Source organism: Pseudonaja textilis, chromosome 1 (genome assembly GCF_049901715.1).
Source record: "Pseudonaja textilis isolate UNSWEBS1 chromosome 1, rPseTex1.2, whole genome shotgun sequence".
Classification (NCBI taxonomy): domain Eukaryota; kingdom Metazoa; phylum Chordata; class Lepidosauria; order Squamata; family Elapidae; genus Pseudonaja; species Pseudonaja textilis.
In genome coordinates this window covers 330,175,088-330,196,557 of record NC_141990.1, presented here as the reverse complement: position 1 = coordinate 330,196,557, position 21,470 = coordinate 330,175,088, and the positions used below count along the sequence as shown (strand labels likewise).

The 21,470-nt window shown below is 41.7% G+C and overlaps 1 protein-coding gene across 1 annotated transcript; it reads right to left on the bottom strand.

Moving 5' to 3' along the window:
* Positions 1 to 276: 276 nt before the first annotated feature.
* LOC113435230 (uncharacterized) lies at positions 277 to 8,851 on the bottom strand. Its single transcript, XM_087922825.1, has 4 exons — positions 8,057 to 8,851; positions 6,146 to 6,221; positions 3,854 to 3,935; positions 277 to 2,049 (listed from the first exon to the last, which is right to left on the bottom strand). The coding sequence occupies exons 1-4, from the start codon at positions 8,492 to 8,494 to the stop codon at positions 1,911 to 1,913; spliced, it is 735 nt and encodes a 244-aa protein (XP_087778951.1). The 5' UTR covers positions 8,495 to 8,851; the 3' UTR covers positions 277 to 1,910.
* Positions 8,852 to 21,470: the final 12,619 nt, after the last annotated feature.

Sequence of the window (21,470 nt, the reverse complement as noted above, 5' to 3'; positions counted from 1 at the left end):
TAAGAACAACAATCAGTCACAACAACCCAGTACCAGCAAACAAACTATCAACAGCCTAGCTCCTGAAGTATTGGTATTGAATGGCTATTTTAAGTAGTCCTGGTTTATTTATATATTATATCAATTTGTACAGCTGCCTAGCTCAACTATATGACTTTGGACAGCTCACAATTGCTAAAACACAACCCCAAACAATAAACAAAATATATTGAAAGAGCATTATAAAACATAAATGCCATATTAAATATATTAAAACCATGCAATCAGCAGCCAAAAGAATATTCAGCTATATTTAATGCAGCCATTGAGCAGATTCTTTTTTTATTAATTTTTTTTATTTTTTATATACAATAAATCCATTCCATTTCAACCGTGTGTCAACCAGGTACACATAATACAGTTTGTGATTAATATTTTCCTTATCAATATAACAATAATCACATTTTCACATAAGTCATATCCAATATATCTATTTTTAACAATCTTCTCTTATTTCTTCATGTATTCATCTAATCCATTTTCGTTTATTTTCTGACCATTGATAAAATAAGTCCCATACAATGTAATATTCAGATTCTTCTTTTTCTTTAATTACCAATGTTAATCTATTCATTTCTGCACATTCAAATATTTTCTCAATTACTTTTCCCTCTATCGGTATCTTGTCGCTTTTCCAATTCTGAGCAAATACAATTCTAGCTGCTGTTAATACATGTATGATTAAATATGTTTTTTCTTTACTGTAACCTTCAGGTACCATTTCTAATAAAAAATATTTCAGGTTTCAAATCTATATGTTGTTTAATCATTTTTTCCATCTATGTGTGTATCTCCGTCCAATATCTTTTAGCTTCTATACAAGTCCACCACAGATGGTAATATGTTCCCGGTGTTTGATGGCACTTCCAGCATTTGGTTGATTTACTTTTAGACATTTTTGCTAGTTTTGCTGGTGCTAAGCGCCATCTGTGAAACATCTTGTACAAGTTTTCTTTATATGTTCTTTATGAGCAGATTCTGCTGTGCAGCTGGATCTTCAAGTGGCAAAATGTGCCTTCAAAGCTTTACAAATAGGATTGAATTTAGAGGTCCTTGGTGCTCTCTGAGCTTGGTGGTTTTCTTGCAGGTGTTTCATTACCAATTAGGTTACATCATCAGTGCACCAGATACAAGACATTTGGAGATGGAACAGTGCCCCCATGCCCCTATTGCCTGCTTAGAAGTCAATGTTCAAATGTCCCGAGCTCCAACACACACATTCTCACTCTCTCCTTTCCCATCACATTGTAGACACAAATTCAGCAACAGTTTGCCAATGGTCCATGAACAATGTTTCTGTAGGAGATGATCAAGCTAGCCTGAGGGAGGCGTCAAATGAATCATAAGTCAGAAGTCCTTGTGCCCCTGCAAGAGATCTAAGTTCTGCCCAGCTTGAATGCCCCTCTTATCTCCCGCCCATTTTCTTTGACTGTTAGTTGGTCAGGTCCTTGCAGAGAGCTTCAGCTTGTAGCGAATCTTTATACTTATTCGAACTGCCTGAAACTCCCGATTTCTTTGATGCTTAATAGTTTTCTGCATTTTTGTACTTTATGGACAACTTTTCCAACTTTTTGCACCCAATAAGAGACTCCAGTATATATCAAAACCAAAATATAGGAAACTCACTAGGAGAAATGAGAAGCCACAAAAAGTTTTAGTTTTCCAGGAATGCGAAAGAGACAGGTAAATGCTGGCCCTTAAGTGAATACAAAGTATTTTAGTGTTAAAATGATGATGAGCCATTTGAACCCAGAGTCCCACCTCCAACAGCTGGAAAAGCTTTGAAGAGCAGAGGAGAAACCCCCAAACCAATTGTCCACCACAGAAGCGCAGATAAAAGAGGCTGAAATGTCCATCTCTTGTCCACCAAGCTATACGAAGAGAAGAAGCTCAGCAAGGATGAAGGGCAGAAAAACCAGGTTGAAATCACTAAGGATGCCTTTGCCGCATGGAATATCATTTCCTTGTGCCTGCTTTGCAACCTCTTCCCGATACCTGTCAAAATTGTTTCTGAGGAAATAAATAATTAGTCAAATTAGATGTGAAAGTGAACACGGTAAAGACACAGCCGCCAAGCGACGGGTCAGCAAGATTCCGCATTTATTTTTGCAGTAGCTACCAGAGAAGAGAAATGAAAGAAGTTCCTATCACTTCAGGAATTGAGGAGGAGGCTAGAAGCAGAGTCATCCAATGCATGAGCTAGAAGGGAGCTTAGAGATCATCTAGTCCAGCCCCTGGGTCAGTTCCAAAACCCACTAAACCATTGTTTCTCAATCTTGGCAATTTTAAGATGAGGTATTTCAACTCCCAGAATTTCCCAGCTTTCCTAACTTGGGAATTCTGGGGATGGAAGTCCACTCCTCTTAAAGTTGCTAAGGTTGAGAAACACTACACTAAATTACCCACCATTTAGGGTCTATTTGAAAATGTGCAGTGTGTTGGACAGTTTTCTCAGATGTGAATTTGAGAGGTTCTGGTAGTTGCCAAAATAAATTTCTAAGAACTGCCAACCTCCTTCCTGTTAGAGCTGATTTGCATATTCACACAATAGGAGGATGGCTGAAAGAAGAAACAATGAAGTCAGTGGAAAATGAAACACAAAACTACAGGGAGTGGTAAAACTTTTGTGAAATGGAGACTTGAAGGAAAAGTCAACAGCTTCAATAACGCCCAGCCAGAATGGCCAGTATGGCAAAATCTCTCTTGAGTATCCAAGCTCTTGAAAAAATGACAGATCCTGTACTTTCTATTCCTTTGAAATTAATACATATTGCTAAATTTTATAAATACAGTAGAGTTGAATTTCTTACCCCAATGTGAGACATCTGAAGGAGGCACCCTGAATGAAGGCTCCTTCTAGCATATTACTTTGGCCATACAGGCTGGGAATTATGAGAGTTGTAGTCCTACACACCAGTTAGGCCCTGAGGAAGACTGTATAGCATTAGGATTAAGTAGTGACTTCCTCCCTCCCTCCCTTAATACTACAGACATATACAGTAGAACCTCTGGTCACAACCATAATTTGTTCCATAAATTTGGTCATAACATGACCCGAACCTAATTTTGGAAATTTGGCGCTTACCCCAAAAAATGGTGCAGAAGGAAAAATCAGCTGCAAAAAAAAATTGTGAATTTTTTGGTTAGAACCTGATTTGGTTGTGGTCAGAAGTGTTTGTGACCAGAGGTTCTACTGTATATATAAATGGAATTGCCACATTGAAGGCAGTGAAACTCAAAATAATATATGGGAATACAAATTGCAAAGGGTTCTTGCCTTCATGTGGTCAATTTTTTCACAATATTCCTATGGTCTAAGGCAGGGGTGTCAAACTGGTGGCCCACGGGCCAGATGTGTCACACACAGGCCACACCCACCCCAGCTCCACAAAGGCAAAAAACATGATACCTCGCAATACGTCACGTGACACAATCGAGTTTGACACCCATGGTCTAAGATCAAGATGATGGTAGCTAACCTAACAACATCTATATAGGGCTTGTTACAGGTTTAAGAGAAACCTGCAGACATGAGAATTTTTGTTTTAGAAAAGTAGAGCTCCACTAAACAGGAGCAATCTACCTTCAGACAATTGTGGGGACCAGCAGTAGGAGAAGATTGTGGTTCTGTCCAGCAGTAGGAGAAGACTGTGGTTATGTCATCCACTTGTAGACTTTGTAGAAACATCAGGATGAGCATTGCTGGAAATCTGATTATAAGGTGGATGGAATTTTGACCCAACTCAGCAAGCAAATCTTTGTATTTTTATGGAGATGAAGGTAAACACACCCCATTTCATCTAGCTGGTCTTACCGTTCCGCCTGGAATTCACGCTTTGCATCTGCCAACTGCGTTTTTTTGCTGCTGATCTGCTCCAGAAGGTGTTCAATCAGATCTAAGGCAGGCAAGAAAGTGCCCATCAGATTTCCATATGGATGGTTGCTTTGTATCCCTTCCTTATCTCCTCCCCTTCCCTGAAGTGCAGGTTTCTAAATCTGCGCATTCAACAGGTAGTTCTTTTACTGGACTAGTACTTTTAAAAAAATGAAAGTTTGACCGCACTGTTGTGGCTGCCATATTGACTTTTTGATCACATCTTACAGTCATCCTTGTAAGTACTTAGTTAACTTTGCCTATTCCAAAAGGCTAAGGGCTTTACTTCTTGGCAAGGGAACCAACAACAATGTAAACTACATTGTTAGGTATGTTTAATCTAATGAAAACAAGGACTAAGGGTGATATGATAACAGTGCTCCAGTATCTAAGGGGCTGCCACAAAGAAGAGGGAGTCAAGCTATTCTCCAGAGCACTTGAAGAAAAGGCAGGAAACAATGTTTGGAAACTAATCAAGAAGAGATCCAACGTAGAACTAAGGAGGAATTTCCTGACAATGAGAACAATTAACCGGTAGAACAACTTGCCCCTAGAAGTTGTGGGTGCTCCAACACTGGAGGTTTTAAAGAGGACAATGATTTTTCTGAAATGATATAGGGGCTCTTGCTTGAGCAGAGGGTTAGATTAGAAGATCTCCAAGGTCCCTTCCAACTCTATTATACTGTGCACTGGGAATGTGCAGAACCCTAGAACAAGGCAATGGCAACTTACTTCCAAATTCTTGCCTGAAAAGTTAGCAGCAGGGATGGGATTCAAATTTGTTAACAACTGGTTCTGTGGGTGTGGCTTAGGTGGTGGGCGTGGCTCGGTGGTCATGTGACTGGGTGGACATGGCTTGGTGGTCATGTTATTGGCTGGGTGTGGCCGACTCAATATCACTCACATCGAGGCACGCATCTCCTCTCCTGGCCTCTCGTGACTGTGGGGATGCTGCAACAGCCGTAAGTGTGAAAAAGGGTCATAAGTCACTTTTTTCAGTGCTATTGTAACTTTGAATGGTCACTCCACACAAGCAAAGTACTAGCAAAGGAGGGGGGAAAAACTCCAGAGAAGTTCCAGAGACAGGAAGTCTAGTCCTGCCAAGAATGTAATAAGGGTTAATGGAGGGGCAGTTTCTGTAAGCAACACCAGAATGTTTCCTTCCTGCCTTCCTTACAGGATTAGGCCAGTAATTTCTTCTAACAACCACTTCTCCAAACTGCTTACAATGTTAACAACCGGTTCTAGCGAATAGGTGCAACTGGTAGAATCCCACCCCTGGTTAGCAGCCATGTGCCAGAAATTGAGGCTATTGCTTTGGTCTGGGACCTGTATCCAATCCAACAAGATTGAAAGGTCCCTAACTTTAGAGGGCTTTTTTCTGTCCTGTTAAGTCAGTAAAATTATTTTAAAATAAGTCTATTACAATCTTCTAACATATTTGAGAGGAGAGAATCACTACAGAATGGGAGAGAAGGTGAAATGGGAAGAGCCTTGCAGCATCTGAGATTCCTATGTTTTGGGAATGGGACCTCAGGTTTTTCTGATTTTCCTTAAACTATAAGAAACCAAAACTAGAATACATTTGTTTCTCATAAATGAAGATGGAAAACTTTGTTGCTGAGTTCTAGAAACTGTGTTTAGAGGTAATTGGGAGGGTACATGGATTGTCAAAAAGATAAAACTTTAATGCATGATTCTGGTCTGGAAACCAGGAGATTGTGAGTTCTAGTCCTGTCTTAGGCATGAAAGCCAGCTAGGAGACTTTGAGCTAGTCCCTCTCTCTTAGGCCAACTCACCTACAGGGTTGTTGTTGTGGAGAAAATAGGAGGGAATGAGTAATAAAGATTGGATAACAAAACTCTAATAAATAAAATAAGTACATCCATAGCTTGACTAAATTCCAGTGCACCCAAGTTTAAAAAAGAAAGTGAACATGTTCCATTTTTATTCAATTATGTCTAATGATCACCTTCATGAAAACTCATGCATTTATGAGCAAACATGACTGATAAAAGGTGAAATCAGAACACGAGACTTTCATTTACAGCCCAGGAAGATTGAACCCAAAATGAACTTTCTCATGTCTTGGAGGACTTGGGAAATGAGAGCCAGCAAACCCAGAACCAAATTCTTCATTTTGAAGGTTTGTTCATGTTTGCAGGATTGTTTTCACATTCTATTGATCTAGTTCTGGAAGGCACATCTTACATATTCCTTTTCTTGCCTCACCTTTGAGTTTCTGTCCTTCTGCAGCTTGTTGAGCGATTGTTGCCATGAAAGATGTAGTGTTTTCTTGAACAATGTACTAGAAATGAAAATAAAGATTAACCAACTTACAATGCTGGAAATTGGGAAGGTCTATGGCTATTTATCTATTTATTAGATTTATGTGATGCTTATCTCATTCAGAAGCAACTCTGGGTGGCTCTGAGCGATATAAATTTGATAAGCAAATAAACAAATGCTCATTTCATAGTTGGGAAAAAATTGGCTGGAGAGTGATAGTACAACTTTCAGTCTGCACAGAAACAATGGGGTTGAGTCACATTCCTGTGCCAATATATTATAAGGGTGATTAATGCTGTTTTTACCAACTTTTGTTATGAATAAAAACTTTGATGTTTGCCATATATACATTCGTTGTTAAAAACAGCATCCAAGCCACCATTTTCCTCTTTCCCATATCTAAGTTCCATTTTTATGTCTGTGTTTGCCTTGTCCTGTGATATATAGTGGGGTTATGTCATGTGTCAGCAAGCACAATATATTTAGAAATCCACAATAGAGCACTTAAACCATTCATCCTAAAATTTAACCCAAGTAGACTAAACAATTTGGGGTAGGGTCTTAAGGTCTTTATCTACCAGGACAATAAATGCCTTTTTCAGCTGTCAATTCAATTACTAGAGCACCAAACATTTCCACCAATTTCTCCCCCTCCCCCAACCTTTGATGATTGATTGGGAGAGTAATCAATTCCTGGCATCACCAGGAATAAATCAGTATTTTTGGCCCCTTTCCTGAAATCCCTGTGGTGAGGGTTAAAGTGCAAAGCATTTTATAGTTTGGAGGGGGGGTCCCAGAAACCACTCCTAGCCCTGCCCAAAATTGGCAGCAAACCTAACATGTGCTATGGTCTGCAGCCTTGGAGCTGGAGCAAAACTATGCTTGGAATCCAGCATTAAAGGCAATTCTGTGCCTCCTGGCCTTGTTGTGACCTTGTCAAGACTGTTACTTTTGCTTTACAGCTATTGTCTCCTGATGGATTTCTGTGTGTAAGATCCTGAAGTTTCAGATAAGTAAGTAAGTAAGGAAGGAAGGCAGGAAGGCAGGAACTAAATTGACCCAGTTCAGATGTTTTGAACAAACATTTCCATCATCCCCAACCAAATGGCAAAGGATAAACGAATTAGGATGAAAAACTTCAGAAGGGCGAGATATACTGTATCTGTAGAATAAGTAGAGTAGGACATTCCAGGCTTTTCTATAGATTTGCATTCATCTGCTTTTCCGAGAGATGAACTACTGTTCTGGAGGCCTTCTCTTATTTACATCTAATCACACAAGTAATACGGGCCAGAAGCATCTTTTTCTGCTGCTATCCCCTATTATTGCCTTCATGTTGCCTTGGCTCATGAGCGAAGTGGGCTTAAGTTATCTTTAGCAATACTGCTTGCAATGTTTGGCAATGCAAAATTGCAAAGCAATGTTTTCTCTCTTTCTCTGACACCCTATCCCACCCCAAGGATAGCCTTGAGAACTATTGTAAGAACTATTATGTTTTGTCCACCATTATCTTGAAGGAAAACCAGAAGATTACAAAAGCTGGGAATAGAAGAATCAACCACAATTTCATGCTGGTAGATGTTTTTTTTTTCTGATTCAAGGACAGGTAGAGTGAGCAAAGACCCTAAAATACACAATGAGAACTACCATCCCCAATGTCATGCCTTCCTGATACACCGAGACTACAATTTCCAGAATTCCCAGCCAGACTACACCATGGCTATCCTGCAGGGCGATTATGGAAGTTGCCATTCCCATGAATCCGGATGGCATCCTGGCTGAAGGATTAGAATTCTTTTAGGAAAACAGTTAAGGTACGTACTTTGCCTTTAAATATTATTAAAAATATTTTACCAGCTCAGCCTGGCAGGAGTTCCAGTGCCCTTCCATTGTTGTGAGGTTGTGCTTCACAATTCCCAGTTGTTCCTGTAACCAGGACCTTTCCTGTTGTGTCTCCTCCAAAAGCCGCATCTTCTCTCCTAAAGTCTGGTTAGTGGTGGCCAAGGTAGACTTGAGGTCTCTGTTTTCCTTCTTCTTCATCTCCAGAAGACGTTTTGTTTCAATCAGGGTCTGATTGCTAGACAGCAGTTGTATCCACATGGCATCCCTTTCCTGAGCTTTGCTTTCCAGAGCCTCGTGGACCATGATCTTTTCGTGGCGCTCCTGTGTGTACAAAATCAGGAAGACAACAAAGCAAAACAGGAAAAGGAGCGTGGCGATTCCCAAGCAAAGGGTGCACGCTTTCCCAGTCTTTCCTTTCCCAGATAGGAGTGGGATATCTCTTCGGCCCATGGCAACTGAAGATTCTTGGAAGCCAGCAAAGCCACTGCCCTTGCCACTCCACGGCCCTGGAGGTTTGTTGCAATTGTGTGCTTTGGAAAGTCCCTCCTCTCTCAAGTGCTCACCTCATCGGGGCTTCCTTTCCAAGAGTTTCAGGGTTTGGCAGAAAGGTCAGAAGCACAGAGCATCCGGTATTTTATATCGAAACCTCCCTGCTTGTACTTTTGTTGAGTCCCCACTTGCAATAAATAAGCCCTTTCCCCACCCCCCAGTCTAGCCCTGTCTTCAGTCCAGGAGAGGGACGAGCCCAAAACATCTTTAGCTGCTCCATTGTTTGAGGAAATGTTCTCCCTGATGCCATCTAAAGGCATCCTCCAGTGGGCAAGATCTGTTGGGCTTTGTCACGGGGTGGGGTGGGGGACAATGTCAGGGACTGCAGGGACTGGGAAGAGGAGGAAGAGAGAGGCAGAAAAGGATTGGCAACACACACGGAGAACCTGGTACTTTGATTTAATTGTTTGTTTGTTTGTTTATGTCAGTTTGGACTAGTGGTTAAAGTTCAGGAGAGTGTGAGTTCTAGTCCTGCCTTAGGCCTGAAAGCCGGCTGGATGACTTTGGGTCAGTCACTTTCTCTCAGTCCAACCCAGCTCACAGAGAGAGTGGTTGTTGTGAGGAAAATAGAAGGAGGAAGGAGTACAGGTAGTCCTCAAGTTATGACCCAGGAGTGGGATTCAAATTTCTTAGCAACCGGTTCTGTGGGTGTGGCCTAATTTGTGGGTGTGGCTTGGTGGTCATGTGACTGGGTGGGCGTGGCTTGCTGATTGGGCATGGCTTGGTGGTCATGTGCCTGGGTGGGCGTGGCTTGTATGTAAATATTATAAATATTTATGTAACTATTGAATTTTTTATTTTAAAAATGACCCCAAATCAGGCAAAGTAAGTAGGCAGATTGAGTTGCTCACAGAATTACAGATTCACTCAGAGGTCTATCTTTCTGCAATCTGCTACCTGAATCTGCACTGAGAAATAGAAGCTTTGGTCCTAAGGAAGGTTCATCTCTGCTTTTAGATTAACTAGAAAGCAAGAAATCCAACAATTTCCTGCTTTCTAGCTAATCTAAATCTCAGAACAGCTGATGATTGGGTGAAAAAAAAGGAAAAATAGCAACTTATCAAATACAGGCAAGTTTGATGGTGCGCATACCAGGTAAGGAGTGAGTGGGCGGGGCGGGGCCAGCCAGTGGCATGATTTGCTGGTTCTCCAAACTGCGCACAATCGTAACAACTGGTTCTATAGAACTGGTCTGACCAGGTAGAATCCTATCCTTGTTATGACCACAATGGAGCCCAAAATTTACGTTGCTAAGTGAAACATTTGTTAAGTGGGTCACTGCAGTTTTTAAACTAGTAACACAGTGGTTAAGGGAATCCAGTTTCCCCATTAACTTTGCTTGCCAGAAATCACATGACCCTGGGGGACACTGCAACTGTTGTAAATGTGAATCAGTTGTTAAGCATCCGAATGTAAATCATGTGACCTTGAGGCTGCTGCAATGGTCATAATGTGAAAAATGATCGTGAATCGTTTTTTTCAGGGCCATAATTTTGAACGGTTACTAAATGAAGTAGTCCTCGACTAAGTAAGTCGGGGACTACCTGTATTAGGAATATTCTCCACCTTGAGTGATTTATGCACAATAATAGGGGTGGGATAAAAAAATCAAATAAGTAAATAGAATTTATATCCCATCCATCTCACTATTTTTTGCGTTGCATTGTTTTCTGCTTACTGAAGGATGGTTGGGGAGTGTTGTGGCCCACCAGCGGCCATTGGAACTGGTGGCAGAATCAGACAATGAGGAGGTTGGGGAGGAACATGGGCCAGTCCTGGATTCTGGGGAAGGCTCTGATGAGTGATCTGCATTGGAGGCAGAGATGGGGGCAGGGCCATCCAACAGTTATCAGCTGCCTTCAGAGTCGGACATCAGTGGGGCAGAAGAACAGCTGGAGCCTGTTCCTGATGTGCGCATGCGCAGAGCTGCCAGGAGAAGGGAACAGTTAAGGAACATGGGTCGACTTGGGAGTAAAGGCACAGGTAGACAGTGAATGCCCCCTCCCATAGGGAATAAAGAGGAGGGAAAGGGGAGTGGTGTTTGCAGGAGACCATTAGTTCATTTAATTAGTGTAAAGATTTGTTTGTGACTCTCAGAGACTCCTTGACAAGTATCTTCTTAAACAGTGTTGAGCTTGGAAGCTATCAGCCTCTTCAAGCCTGATAAGATCTGTGGTCGTAATTTACCCTTGAAAGACTGTTTGCTGGAACTTTGCTGGATGTGAATGATAGGAATTCACATTAGCCTAATAAAAAGGAGTTTTGTCAGGACAAGGAGTCGGCTTCATGATTTTGTGAAGCCTAGGTCAGAACAGGGAGTAGCACCACAGTCAGAGGGATAGTGCCATCGATAAGCAAGAGGGATCACCCAATCACCCAGTGGGAGAACAAAAAATATTTAAGATGACGGCTGTGAAGCTACCCGGTCTGTTTTCTAAATGTGCAAATCAGATTCTGCTGTACTTCCTCCTCGTCTTTATAATTCTGTGAATTAGGGAAGCATTTGCCTGAGCCATTTCAGAATGTGATTTTGTTCAACCCCTTTTACCTAGGCCAGGGGTCTCCAAACTTGGAAACTTTCAGACTTGTGGACTTCAACCTGGGGTGGGGTTCTATCGGTTTGGACTGGTTCGAGCAAACCGGATGTTAAATTTGTATCTGATTCACCAAACCGGTATTTGAGATGACCGGCTGGTCCCGCCCACCCCTCCCCTCCCCTCCCCTCCAGGAGTCTCCACTTGGCCCATTTTCAATGCAGGTAAGTGCAGGGTCTGCACGGAGGCTCTGGGAAGGGGAAAAAACGGCCCTACCAGAAGTAATGGAAGTTGTGAAACAGGCCTGTTTCTGGCTTCTGGAGGGCTTACGGAACCTGGGGGAGGAGGCCCTTTTGCGCTCTCCCAAAGGCCTGAGGGAAGCCTCCGGACCCTTGGGAAGGCGAAAAACAGCCCTATCAGAAGTCCAGAAATGGGCCTGTTTCCAGCTCCTGGGGGGCCTCCAGAGCCCGGGGGAGGCAATTTTTGCTCTCCCAGAGGCCTGAGGGAAACCTCTGGACCCTTGGGAAGGCGAAAAACAGCCCTCCCGGAAGTTCTGGTAGGCCATGTCCACCATGGTCATGCCCACCCAGCAACTGGGCAGCAAACTAATTGCTGGGATTTTTGAATCCCACCCCTGACTTCAACTCATGCTGGCTGGGGAATTCTGGGAGTTGAAGTCCACAAGTCTTAAAGTTTCCAAGTTTGGACACCCCTGACCTAGATAACAGTTTCTGTATTTTTCTATCAAGGTCCTTGTCTTTACTTCCCATGCTTGTGCCACTAATCTCTTCAGAAAACCCAGACCTCCAATGGATCTCTTAGTTTTCAGAGGGCAGTTAAGTAATTTGTCAAGTTTCTGGCCAGCAGTTCTACTGAGGATCTAGTTGATCTCTAGAGTACAAGTAGCCCTTGCTTAACAATGCTAATTGAGGCTGGAAAATTGTTAAGCTATGTGGTCAGAAGTTGAAAAACTATGTGACCATGGTGCTTAGCGATGGCAATTATAGCAGTCCTGATTGCCATTGTTAAGTGAGACGCTCATGTGACTTCCTGTTAACTTCCTTATTCCTTTTGCTTGGCAGAAGCTGGCAGAGAAGGTTGCAAATAGAAATCACAAGGCTGGGAGATGCTGTGATGTTTATAAGTTTCTGCATATTTGATTTGTCAGTCGCTTACAAGATACAGGTATAAGAATAAATATAGTTTTGAATACATGAGATAGATACTTATAAGACAAATAAAAAACAATAGGACAGTGACGGTAGGTATGATTGGTGTGCTTAAGCACACCCCCTACAGGCCTCTTAGGAAGGGGGTGAGGTCAATAGTAGACAGTCTAAGGTTAAAGTTTTTGGGGTTTGGGGAAGAAACCACAGAGTGAGGTAGAGTATTCCAAACATTGACCACTCTGTTGCTAAAGTCGTATTTTCTGCAGTCAAGTTTGGTGCAGTTAACCTTGAGTTTGTATCTATTGTGTGCTCTTGTATTGTTATGATTAAAGCTGAAGTGTTCATTTGCAGGTAGGACATTGCAATGTATGATTTTATATATTATATTTAGATCGGACCGGAGGCGGCTTGTTCCAGGTTTTCTAGGTCTAGAATTTCAAGTCTGGTGGCATGAGGTATTCTGCAATGAGTAGAGGAGTGGAGAACTCTTCTTGTGAAATATTTCTGGACTTTCTCAACTGTGTTAATATCAGATACGTAATGTGGGTTCCAAACTGATGAGTTGTATTCAAGTATAGGTCTAGCAAATGTTTTGTATGCTCTAGTTAGTAGTGTGATATTACCAGAGAAGAAGCTATGTAGGATTAGGTTAACAAATCTTAATGCCTTTTTGCCTATATAGTTACAGTGGGCTTTAGCACTTAGATCATTTGAGATGAGTACTCCAAGGTCCTTGACAAAGTCTGGATCCTCAACAAAGTCTTGACTATTTAGCCTGTATTTTATTTTCTGTTTTTATCTGCCAATATGTAAGACAGAGCATTTTTTAATTGAGATTTGAAGTTGCCATTTGATTGACCATTCTGATACGTAGTCAAGATCTTTTTGGAGGGTAGTAGTATTGTCTGTGGTGTTGAATAGCTTTACATCATCAGTGAAGAGAACGCAGTTGCTCTTAATATGATCACAGAGGTCATTTATGTAGAGTATGAAGAGAGTTGGTCCTAGGACACTGCCTTGGGGACACCACTGTTGACAGGTACAGAATTTGATAGGACACTCCCAATTTTGAGTATTTGTTGTCTGTTTGACAGGAATGCTTCTATCCAGTTATGCAGGTGTCCAGAGATACCGTAAGATTTTAGTTTTTGTTGTGTACCACTGAATCAAAGGCTTTACAGAAGTCTATGTAGTCTAGAAGTCTATCTAAAGTCTATCTATTGCTTTGCCCTGATCGAGTTGTGTAGTCCATATATTTTTGCAGTGTAAGAGTTGCAGTTTACATGATTTTTTTTTCTGAAACCAAATTGTTTATTAGAGAGTAGGTTGTTTGTCTCTCAGTGGAGGATAATGGATTGGTTAATAATTGATTCCATGACTACACGTGACACAGCATAAGGAGATCGGTCTGTAATTTTCAACAAGGCTGGGGTCTCCCTTTTTGAAGATGGGGATGACCGTGGCTTGTGACCATAGTTTTGGCAAGGAACTGGTCCTGAAAGATTTTTCGAAGATTATGCTTAGAGGTTTGGCTATGGCAGTGGATAGCTTTTTTAAGAAGTAGGCACATATTCCATCCGGTCCAATAGATAGGGATGGTTTTAGATTGCGTAGTGCTTTTTCAACAATGTCTTCTGTAAAATCGATATGTATTTGATCATTGTAGTTGTCTGTGGTTCGACTAGGAAGTACTGGGCTTGATCCATTGCTGTTTACAAATACTGAGCCAAAGAATGTGTTAAAGAGGTTTGCTTTGATGGTGTTGTCGTTGCAGTCTTTGCCATTAGGTCCTTTCAGGGGTGGGATGGACCTTGAGTCTTTTAGTTTGTTGTTTACAAAATAGTAGAAAGCACGGGTGGAATTTGTGCGTAGAAGGTTTTCCTCTTGTTTCATGTGATAATTAGTGCATTCCATTTTTATCTGGTGGCATAGATTTTTGTATCGGCTTTTGAAGTTGGCAACATGACCAGATTTGTTTTTTCGCCAGAGTGATCTCTTTTTGGATTGAAGCTTTCTTATTGTTATGGGTAATCTGTTTTTCCTGGTTTTGGGAGTTGTTATTGGTACATATAGTTTGATGGCTCTTTTGATTTCTAGTAAAAATATGTTGTAATGGTCTTCAACAGTATTGCATCCAGTAAATAGAAATTGCCAATCAAGGGAAAAGAGATCATTGATTATAAGATCATAGCTGCCTTTTTTGAAGTTATAATTCGGGATTTTTTTGTTGTGATGATTTTTGTGTGGACGTATGTTGAGAGAAAAGTCAATCATGTTGTGATCAGTGTTGGAAAAGGGTTCTTTAATTTGTATTCCATAAATTGAATTCAAACTATTGCAGAAGATGAGATTGAGGCAGTTGTTAAGCCTGGTATTGTTGGTTACTAGTTGTTCCAGTTCCAGATTTGTTACAGCATTGTAGAAGGTTGCATGTATGGGTTCAGTTGTACGTTTGTTTAGGGTCCAGTTAATATGAGGTAGATTGAAGTCACCAAGAAAGATAAAAGCATGAGAGCAAGATGCTGCCCACGTTAGTAGTGTATTTAGCTTGTTTACATGTTCGATGTCATAATTAGGGGCTCTGTAACATAGTAAGAACCGAAATGTGATATTTAAGGCCAGTTCACAGATAATGGTCTCAGGAAGAGCAAGCTTTTGGGTAACTTGGATGTTTTTTAGATGTAAGGACTTTTTATAGAAGTTAGCAACACCATCTCCTCTACAGATTTCATGATCGGAGGTAATGGAGTCAGGGAGAGATGCATTGATGCATTTCACAGACAAATATGATGTTGAACTTAGCTGTATTTAGTAAGAGGAAAAATTCAGGTATTCTATTTACAAGGCTTCTTGCATTGAGTAGCTTGCATTTAAGGCCAGTTGTGGTTTGAATTGAGGTAGTTGGGGGCATGTGTGCCTAGTCTTGAGCGATGGTGGATTGGTTGAAGAAGGTTTGAATGCTGAGTTGTGGTTTGTGTGACTTTCTTTTGATACAGTCTGCACGGTAATCAAAGTACAGGTCACACCTACCATTCATTCAGCACCATTGTAAGTTTGGAAGGTCGCTGAATGAGTGGTTGTTCAATAAGGATCACCTGTACAGAGCTGATGGTGGCTTGTGACAGATTATGCCTGTATGAGTTTTCCCTACAGACCAGTCTGGGAGTGTTCCTTAGGGTACGGAAGTGTTCTGGAAGATTAGGCAACCAAAGAGCCTGCCAGGCCAGTGCTGATTAACAATAAAAAGCAAACATAAATTGAACATGAGGTTCAAGCTGACCTGATTGCTTTCCAGAATTCATGGTTTAGGTTAATCAGACTTTACAGTATTATAGAAAGTTGGACCAGGAAGCAGTTCATTGGCTACTGTGATGAGCTTGTGAGGCAGCTGGGAGATAAGATTACATATATTCACCTGGAAGCCAACTGCACAAATCCTGTTGATGAGGCAGAAATTCCAATTTGTGGTACTTGAATCAATGTAGTGGAATGCAGTGTAGAGTTGCAGGATGAGGATTTTTCCTAGTGGGCAAAGCAACAGCAGAACTTGGAATGAGCTTGGAAAGAAGGCAAGGACGGCTCCTTGTCAGCAATTCACAGAGTATAGCAACAGTAATGCCGATATTTGCCTTAATTTGGCAAGATTCTGTCTGTAGGTGAACAACAATAAAGAAATTACTTAAAAATAACTCCATGTGTCATTCTTGGTGCTTTGGGCCCCACAGTCTATATATTCTGAAGAACAGTATATAATCCTCTATTAGTGTCAGTTCTATCACTAATGGATTAGACCTCTGTCCTATCTAAATGGTGAGAGCTACCTGGAAATAAAGGAAGGTTGGGTATGGGCATTAATGATATTTGGAAGAGCTGCCTCAAAAGAAGAGATGATGTTCCCCTTCTCGAGAAGCTATCATGTAATCTGGTGAGTTTGGGCAACTGTTGGCCTGTGTCTGAGTTTCCAAGATAAGATAACATGGAACAGCAGTTGCAGAGATCTCTGGATTAAAGTTGGTTTTCTGGAACCTGTTCAGTTGGGTCTCAAGGCTGGGTATGTGATTACGATCATACAGATTGCTGTTATGGATGACCTGGGGATTTGGAAGCCAATACATTCTGGAATAATGGTTCATTATGGTTCTGGATGTGGTTGTGTTCCTCAGAATGGACTAGTCTGCAATGAGTCCTATTGACTTCCAGCTCCATCTTGAAGAACAAGTGACAGCTATGATCAAGATGACCTTTATAAACTCTATTGTGTGCATTGGTTGGAGATGTTTCTGAAACAGAAGGCATTTTTGATGGACATGCAGAACCTTCTCGTCTAACGCTTGGTTTATTGCAACTTGTTCTGCATGGGGCTGTTCTTGAAGATTGCTTAGAAGCTGAAACTGACCTGGAGTACAGAAGCATATGTAGAAATGGTCTTGACTCACTTTGTCATCTGTGCTTTGGGAACTATCCTACTTTCCATACCATTAGGCTCCTGGATTCAATTCAAGATGTTGAGTTTTACCTTTAAATCCCACTATGGCTTATGATCTAGATAGCTTCAAGACTGTCTGTTCCTTGTGGAATCTGCCTGATGATGATGTTATCCATTCAGTCATATCCGATTCTTGGTGACTCTATGGGCCAGGGCCTGCCACATCTTCCATTCTTGCATTACTTTTTGAGTTTTTCTATGCTTTGGCTGGTGTCAACTTTCATGGTATCCAGCCATTGTGTTCTTTGGTGGCCTAGTTTCCTTTTATGGAATCTGCCAGGCCAGTGTGATTCAGGAAGGCAAATGTACTAGAAGCCCCTACTTTAAGGAAATGACCACACCTAGGATTTGGGACTGAACTCTCTTGGTGATGGGGCCCTTACTCTGGACCCCATCTCCTTGGTAAAATGAGGACCCAGATTGTTGGGGGCAATATGCTAATATTTGTAAAGCACTAAAGAGAGTGCTGTAAAGCGCTATGGAGAAGTATATACACGTTTAAGTACTATTATTATCTTTGTTTGTATTTTGGAAGTCTTCTGGAAGGCCTACAGAGTGGATATGATAGTTGCTCCTGAAGTACTTGGTGTCATGTGATGGGAATGAGAGGAACAATGTAGAGTTTTGTTGCATTTTATAAGTTTTAAACCTAATGAAGGAATTGTAAATTGTTTGTTTGACTGAAGCTTCCATGGAGGGGCATAGAAGCATGGAAGAATTAATTAAGCACACAATGGGAGAATTATGCAAACGCTCCACTGGATTAGGAAAATTGCTTGCCAAAATACACCCCCCTGTATGCCATTAATTATAATAACTGTAATTTAGAGATACAACAAGAGAAATGGGAAGAAATCACTTTCACCAAAGGAAGGGTTGGTATATCATCCTTAACCCTAAGAGAATGACCGTGTCCAAATAAATTAAACCATGTTCATGAAGTTTAGCTCATACTAGACAATGGCTGGATATCCAATCCAATTTTAGTATATCCTACTTTGTAGTCCACAGAGACACAAATGATTCCAAATTGCCAAATATTTGGGAAGGGTTAAATAGACTTATTGTGGATAGTTCCCAGACAACAAACATTTGCCTTCAAGATGAGAACACAGTTATATAGATAAGTATGTATTGTGTTTTTATTTCACATGTTGTGGTTTACTTGAAATATTAGTATATTATAGAAAATAATGATAATAGCAACATCTATGCATTGACAAAAATTTCCTCTGTCAATTACAAAAGGCCACACTGTTTAGATCCACACATATATTATGCCAATATATTATGACTTCCTTGGTTCCTGAGAAGAACACAATGTGCCAGCTAAAGAACTGGCAACTGTGATTTCACATTGCTGTGTTTATAATCACAGTAACAGAAAATGAAGAAGCTAAAGTTTCTCTGGGACTGAAGAATTCAAACAGACAAGCACCGGCCACATAACATGCCAGACTTAACAATTGTTGATAAGAAAAACGAAGTTTGGATAGTGGATGTGGCAGTATCTGGAGACAGCAGAAGAGAAGAGAAAGAACAGGGAAGATGACAAAATACAAAAACCTGCAAATAGAAATAGAGAAGCTGTGGCAAAAGAAAGCAGAGACAGTACTATTCATACAGGTAGTCTTTGACTCACAACTGCAATGGAGCCCAACATTTCTTTTGTTAAATGAGACATTTGTTAAGCGAATGTTGCCCCATTTTACGGCCTTTCTTGTCACAGTTGTTAAGGGAATCACTGGATTCCTTGATCCACTTCTGGTTCTTTCCCAAAAGTTGCAAAGTCTTTTCTTGATCGTTCATAGACTTCTTGAGCTTCTGCATCGCCTTTTCCATTTTGGTCAGTTGCTTCCCCAGAGCCACTATTTCTGCCTCCAGTTGGGAAATGTTGTGAAGCCCCTTGGCTTGGTCTTTAGGGAAATTCCTGCCTAGCTCTGGTAGGGCCCGTGTGTAGTGAATGATCAATAAAGTAAGTACGATGACAGTGCCAAGGATGACCCAAAAGTAGCTTCTCACCCGTGTCCTACGGAAGTCCCAGAAAGTGTGATCCTTTAGACTCTCCATGTGTTTGGAACACTGAAGACGTGTTAGCAATCCACCCATGTTGGTTGAAAGCCGAGAGACACAGAAATTCTGGCTGCCCCTTTAAGAGAAAGATTCTGTCCTTCCTTATGCATTGTTTTGGAAGTTGCCCAATTTAGCGCATCCTCTTCCCTCCCCACCTTTCTGTGCGTCCTCGTGATTTTGAAGAAGCACATCCAGCAGTCAGGAGAAACGAAAGTGATCTCTCAGCTTGGAATCTCCAAAAATAAATAAATAAATAAAAATAAAATAAAGAGCCAGCAGAAAGCAGTTTTTTTTAAATGATGCCCCCAAATGGAGAAGGAGGAGAAACTACACCGGAGGAGAGATTGCTGTGGTTATACGGCAATGGATTTTCCCGGCTACTTACAAGTCAACAAACCATTTAAACCATCAGAACAATTTCTGTTTTTGTTCTGATTTCTGTTTCTTTTTGCTTTGCTCCTTCCTGAGTCCTGAAAAGCCTTCCCCATGAATTGAACTATGCATAAAGTTACAGCAGCAGCTACAGCATCTGTGCTAATCTCCCTCCAATGAGCTTCCACCCATTGTCTTGCTCTTTGGTGCTTTGGAGCAGGGGACTCCAACCATGGCAAATTTAAGCCTGGAGGACTTCAATTCCCAGAATTTCCCGGCCAGCTTTGCTAGCGGGGAAATTCTGGGTGTTGAAATCCTCCAGGCTTAAAGTTGCCAAGGTTGAAAACCCTTGCTCTGGAGAATGAATCAACACCCGCTTCCCTGTGACAGCCCTTCCAAGTACTGGAAGACAGCTATCATGTCACCTCTAAGCCTTCTCTTCGGTGTCCCTGAAGGGCTGATGCTTAAGTCTCATGGATGGTATGAACACCCCACCGTCTTGAAGAGAGCCACATTATGGATAGAGAGGACCGCTGGTTTGAAAGAGGGGTAAAAGAATCCATCTTTGTTAGAATTGAGCAGCCCTCTCTCAGCAGACGGGGAGGGGTAAAACCCCCATCTATTTTTAGTCTGCAATGCTGCAATCAATTGCACTTGGACTCAGGTGACCTTGAGGGCACAGATAAACCTTCAAGTGGCCTCAAGAGCTCTCAAAGAGAGTGATAACAACCAGATGACTGCAAAGAAATACAATCTTTACATAGAGATTTTGTGTGTGTGTGTGTGTGTGTGTGAGAGAGAGAGAGAGAGAGGGAGGGATGGGGAGATACAGCATCCTTTCAGAACTTATCCTTCCATCCAGGGATGGGCTGCTATGGGTTCAGCCAGGTTCGGGAGGACCCAATACTAACGTTATGGCTGGTTCAGCGAACTGCCAAATCCCCCCCCTGGTTGGCTCCTCCCACCCCTCCTAGGAATCTCCACACCACCCGTTTTGGATGCAAGGTAAGTGCAGGGCCCACGTGGAGGCAGAAAACGGGCCTCTGGGAAGCCTGGAAACAGGCCTATTTCCAGCCTCTGGAAGGCCTCCAGAGCCCGGGGGAGGCAGTTTTCACCCTCCCAGAGCCTCAAGAAAGCCTCTGGAGCCTGGGCAGGTGAAAATGGGGCCCCTGCCGTGGTGTAGGACGCCAACGAGGCCACGCCCACCATGGCAACACCCACCCAGCAGCCAGGCAGAGAACCCCATTATTGAAAGTTTTGTAGCCCACCCTGCTTCCGTCCCTCCACCATCCAGCCTCAACTGATGAAGCTTCTTGGATGAGAAGCAAAAGCGTTTTCTTCACCAAGGAATAAACAGTCCAGTTGTCTTTTGAATAAAGCACCTTTGAGATAACTATGACTTGGATGACTGAGAATCTCCACAGACACCCCGTTTTGCATACTCCATCCAGGGAGATCCTAGTTCCCTTTTCCATGCTGAGGCCAGCGGTCTAAACTCATGATGTACCACTAGGAAAAGATCCAGATCAGCCTGGCACTGTGCTTTCCAGGCCCATGGGTATTAAATGGCCTTTTTGCTCATTTTCCAACCTCTCGACAAATAGCTTTTATTAAAAGCAGATTGTTCCAGATCTTTGAATTCTTTCTTAATATCAGATTGATTGTGTAGGTTGAACAAACAAAAGTTGGTTTACTATTATTATGTACAAGTAAACTGACCCAGACAATACAGTTTACTAAGCATTTATGTATGTTAAATAAAAGTGTGGGGGGTGGTATATTATATATATATAAACATGTATAAATGTATATATGTGTAAATGTATATATGTGTTGATGGCAGATGAGATTCTGCTGAAACGTCGCTACAACTTTAAAAGCACAACTATAATGACGTGGGAAAATACCGAACAAAGCTGAATAACATACATACATACATACATACATACATACATACATACATACATACATAGTATTCAGCTTTATAAATATATATAAAGTTGGTTTCATATATAAAGAAAATGGGGCCCCTGCCGTGGTGTAGGACGCCAACGAGGCCACGCCCACCATGGCAACACCCACCCAGCAGCCAGGCAGAGAACCCCATTATTGAAAGTTTTGTAGCCCACCCCTGCTTCCGTCCCTCCACCATCCAGCCTCAACTGATGAAGCTTCTTGGATGAGAAGCAAAACGTTTTCTTCACCAAGGAATAAACAGTCCAGTTGTCTTTTGAATAAAGCAC